The 3,944-nt window shown below is 32.9% G+C and overlaps 1 protein-coding gene across 1 annotated transcript; it reads right to left on the reverse strand.

Moving 5' to 3' along the window:
- Positions 1–421: 421 nt before the first annotated feature.
- LOC114172481 (uncharacterized) lies at positions 422–1,282 on the reverse strand. Its single transcript, XM_028056939.2, has one exon. The coding sequence runs from the start codon at positions 1,280–1,282 to the stop codon at positions 422–424; it is 861 nt and encodes a 286-aa protein (XP_027912740.2).
- Between the last annotated feature and the right edge of the window lie 2,662 nt (positions 1,283–3,944).

Here is a 3,944-nt window from a genome sequence, read left to right on the forward strand (position 1 = left end):
GAAGTTCATAAATTTGTTTTGTACAGAATTTCCTTTTGTACACAATGACTTCTTTGTTCAACTTTTCTGTACCATGATTTTCCTACATAGCAGAAAATAACATAAATCAATTGATATATATTTATAACAGTTTTGAAATGAAAAAAAAAATAGAAATGACATACCTATAATTGATTTCTTTTCAAAGAGTTTCAAAAATTTCTTTGTACACAACGTTTTTAGTTGTGTTTGTTACCTTTCCATCTTCATCCAATATAAGTATTTTCAATCCTCTTTTGGTTTTGACTCTAGAAATAGCAACATATAGTTGGCCATGTGTGAATACAGGTTGTGGAAGATAAAGGTCGACTCTAGAAAGTGTTTGTCCTTGACTTTTGTTAATCGTCATTGCAAAGCATAAAGATATCGGAAACTGTCTTCTTTAAAATTTGAAAGGCAAACCTGAATCAGATGGCACTAAATCCATTCTTGGTATAAAAATCCTGTCACCAATGTTTTTTCCAGTAATTACAGTTGCACATATTACATTCTTGCCTAAATGGTTGACTTGCAATCTTGTGCCATTACATAGACCTTTCGCTTGATCAATGTTTCTCAAGAGCATAATTGGAACATCTGTTTTCAACTTCAGTTTTTGATTTGGTATCCCTGAACATTTGATATCATTTAAAAATTCAGATGTAAACCATTCAGATTGCACTTCATCTTGTTCATCAGATTGGCAAGGTGTATCTGAACTTAAACAAGTCACCTCTTCACCACTAATTAAAGACAACATGAAATCATTTACTTGCTCTACAGAATCATTTGTTGGGCACAAAATTGCTCCATCATCAAAATAATTAGGATTCAACATGTTAACCACAAATTGAGGATAAACAAATTCAACCAATGCCAATAAAGGTAAATCTGTGTTTGTAATCAAGATCTGTTCTGGAATTTCAACCATGCACTCACCATTCTCATTTAGATCCATTTTCCCGTCTCCAATATTCAATATCCAATCAGCAAATTCTTGAATATCATTGGCTATTTCAGTATTTGATGTAGTACTTAATCTCATGTTCTTGGATAACTTTAGCACTTTACAACAATTCCATAACTCTGAATAGTTGATTGATGATTTTATGATATCGAACCTAGATCCTTTTTTGATAACTGGTAGAATTTGTCTAAAGTCACCTCCCAAGACAACTGCTTTGTCACCAAATGGTTTGTCTTTATTGGCATCATCAACATTTCGCATAATATCTCTTAGTGTTCCTCTATTTCCAGCAGACATAGTTTTTGTAATTCAGCAGTCTGAATTTGAAGACCTGCAATAAGTAAATAATACAATTAAAATATATATGTATAGCAAATTAAAAAAAATATATGAAATACCTGGTAAGTTCATCTCCTTCCTTTTTTGGTACAAAATTCCATCACATAAGATACTCCAAGTAGAATTCCAAACTATATCTGGTTTAGAAATTGTATTCATCGACAACAAAGTAACAAATAATCTTCTAAGTTGATACCCAGAAGCAAATTCACTTGCTTCTTTGATTGCATCAATATATTCTTTGTCGTCAGCCAGCAAATAATGTTTCATAATACTTTCCATCAATTGTCTTAATGCTTTGATAATCAATACAACCTTTTTGAATGGTCAGTAATATCCTCAAATAATAAAGTTCTCCAGAACCAGGAGGAATATAAGTCTACCAATGTTGTAGCCTTTCTTCCTTGGTTTCCATTCTTTTTCTTTGGCAAACCACACAAATTTGCTTGGAAATTCTAAATAAGTCAATTGTTTTCCTTCCTCATAAACTTTATTAGCCTCAAACCAAGCTAGAAACATTGTGTTAGCATTTTCGTATCTGTTGAAGACCACATTAATATCATCATCATCTTTAAACAAAGCTGATTGTTGGCCAGGAAGATGAAAGGTCAATCTCTGAACAGGAGGCCATCTGTGGTGGATGTCAAAAGCAAATATTCTCCAAGCAGCTTCACATGGTGATAGATACCTACAATCGTAATACCTTTTGATCTCATCAATAATGGTTGATTTTTCAGACTATGCAGAGTTGTTGCTTATTTTAAGAGTAGCTCTGTCGGGACCTTTGTTCACATATTTGAACAAATATTTTATTGAATTGGTCTTGTTGCAATACTCTGTATTGATGTGTGCTTGATACCTCATTAGAAGTGGTGGATTGTAAAGAACAACACTTCTATTGTCCTCCTTAATTCCATTCTTCTCAACAAATCTACCATTATCAAGTCTTCTATAGCATGGATATCCTTCTTCATCAATTGAAGTCGAAGATGTGAATTTTTTTGGATAAAATTTAGAACATCTTCCTTCCTTCATGCAAGGTGAATTATGTCTTGCAGGTCCGCATGGTCCATGAATCATGTAACTTGAGACAACTTTTTCCAATTTGGGGTACAAATCAGCATTTGGCAATTCAGCTGATATTACTTTACCAATATCAGTTGAATTCTTCAACTTGCTTTCTTCATCCAACCATAAAAGTATTTGTGCATGAGGTAAACCTCTTTTTTGGAATTCTACTGTGTGCATTCCTGCATATATAAATAAAAAACAAATATACTTTTCAGAATCTAATTTAATATAAATTTATATAATGTATATTACTTCACATATAACATACCTGCAGTGTTTTTTCCAAAGAAGTCCTTTTTCTTAAAATCTGTCATCATTTCATTCAGCTTCATCTTGAACACTCTACATACAATATCAGGTCTATCCGAAGCTGATAAGCCTTTTGCTAAGACAAATTCTTTTATTTCACTCCAATTCACATTGCATGTTATAGTAATGAACAAATCCGGATATCCAAATTTTTTACAAATTGCCATAGCATCTTGACAATTGTTGAACATGTATCTAGTACCACCAGTGAAAGAAGCAGGCAAGACAATACGTCTTCCAATTAAAGAAGGATTTGTCTCTCCTCTATTAACAACTTCTTGTAATCCATTAAGAATATCACAGCGAATTAACTTTTGATTCGCTCTGATGAATGACAACCTTTGGGCTTCAACCATTGTATAGCAATCGACCAGAAACTGTTGGAACAATCTACATGCATTCACAATATTTCCTACTTCTACAGCTCTTTGTTGTATTCTAAAGGCAATAAATTCTCGCAAAGAAATTCTAACTCTTACCCTGGATTTTATTTTTGAATGAGATTCTCTTATTGGGATATCCTCTTGATAACCATCTTCTCCATATGGAAACATGAGAGGATATTGCAGTGGAATGAAAGTTGTGTGAGTTTCGTGCAGTCTGGTTAATTCACCAGAAAATTTTTTGACCACTATATCTCTGCCTACATCCATATTGCCAAAATCACCAACTATAAGTGCAGCTATTTCATCACATGAAGGTGTATTGTAGACTCTAGGGTCTTTGTTTCTGCCTCTAAATAGTCTTAGCGTGAAATCTGATTCCATATGTTCCAGTGACAAATCTCTTACTCTTCTAAAAGATTTCGCAAGAACATTGTGATTGCCAATCATTTGAATCAAATCAGCAACCAATGATTCATCTATAACAGATTCCTTGGTGTTTGAACTAAAAAATAATAAAGAGAATACATGTCAACACATGTATTTAAATATTTCATATAATGAAATTATTTAATATATTCACTGACCTGAAATGCTTGACTCTGTTAGTCATTTCATTTTCGGTATCATATATGTACAGTTGTGCAAACTTTGGCTTTGATCCATGCTCTGGCAATAAACTGCCAATACGGTGATAGTTCTGTCCATTCAGAATAAATTGTGGTGGAGCAGAACCATTGTTCATTGAATTATCAATCTTACCACCAATTGAAGTAAATGAAAACATGCTATTGTATACTCTTATGTTTTGTAGAAATGATTTGCTTCTCTGATCTTCACCATTTAACAAACCTTCA

The sequence above is a fragment of the Vigna unguiculata genome, chromosome 6 (assembly GCF_037176805.1).
Source record: "Vigna unguiculata cultivar grain cowpea cultivar isolate G323 ecotype 2 chromosome 6, ASM3717680v1, whole genome shotgun sequence".
Lineage (NCBI taxonomy): Eukaryota > Viridiplantae > Streptophyta > Magnoliopsida > Fabales > Fabaceae > Vigna > Vigna unguiculata.

Excerpts from the sequence above, each read along its gene's own strand:
- LOC114172481 (XM_028056939.2), bottom strand. The coding sequence starts at position 1,282 with ATGTCTGCTGGAAATAGAGGAACACTAAGAGATATTATGCGAAATGTT.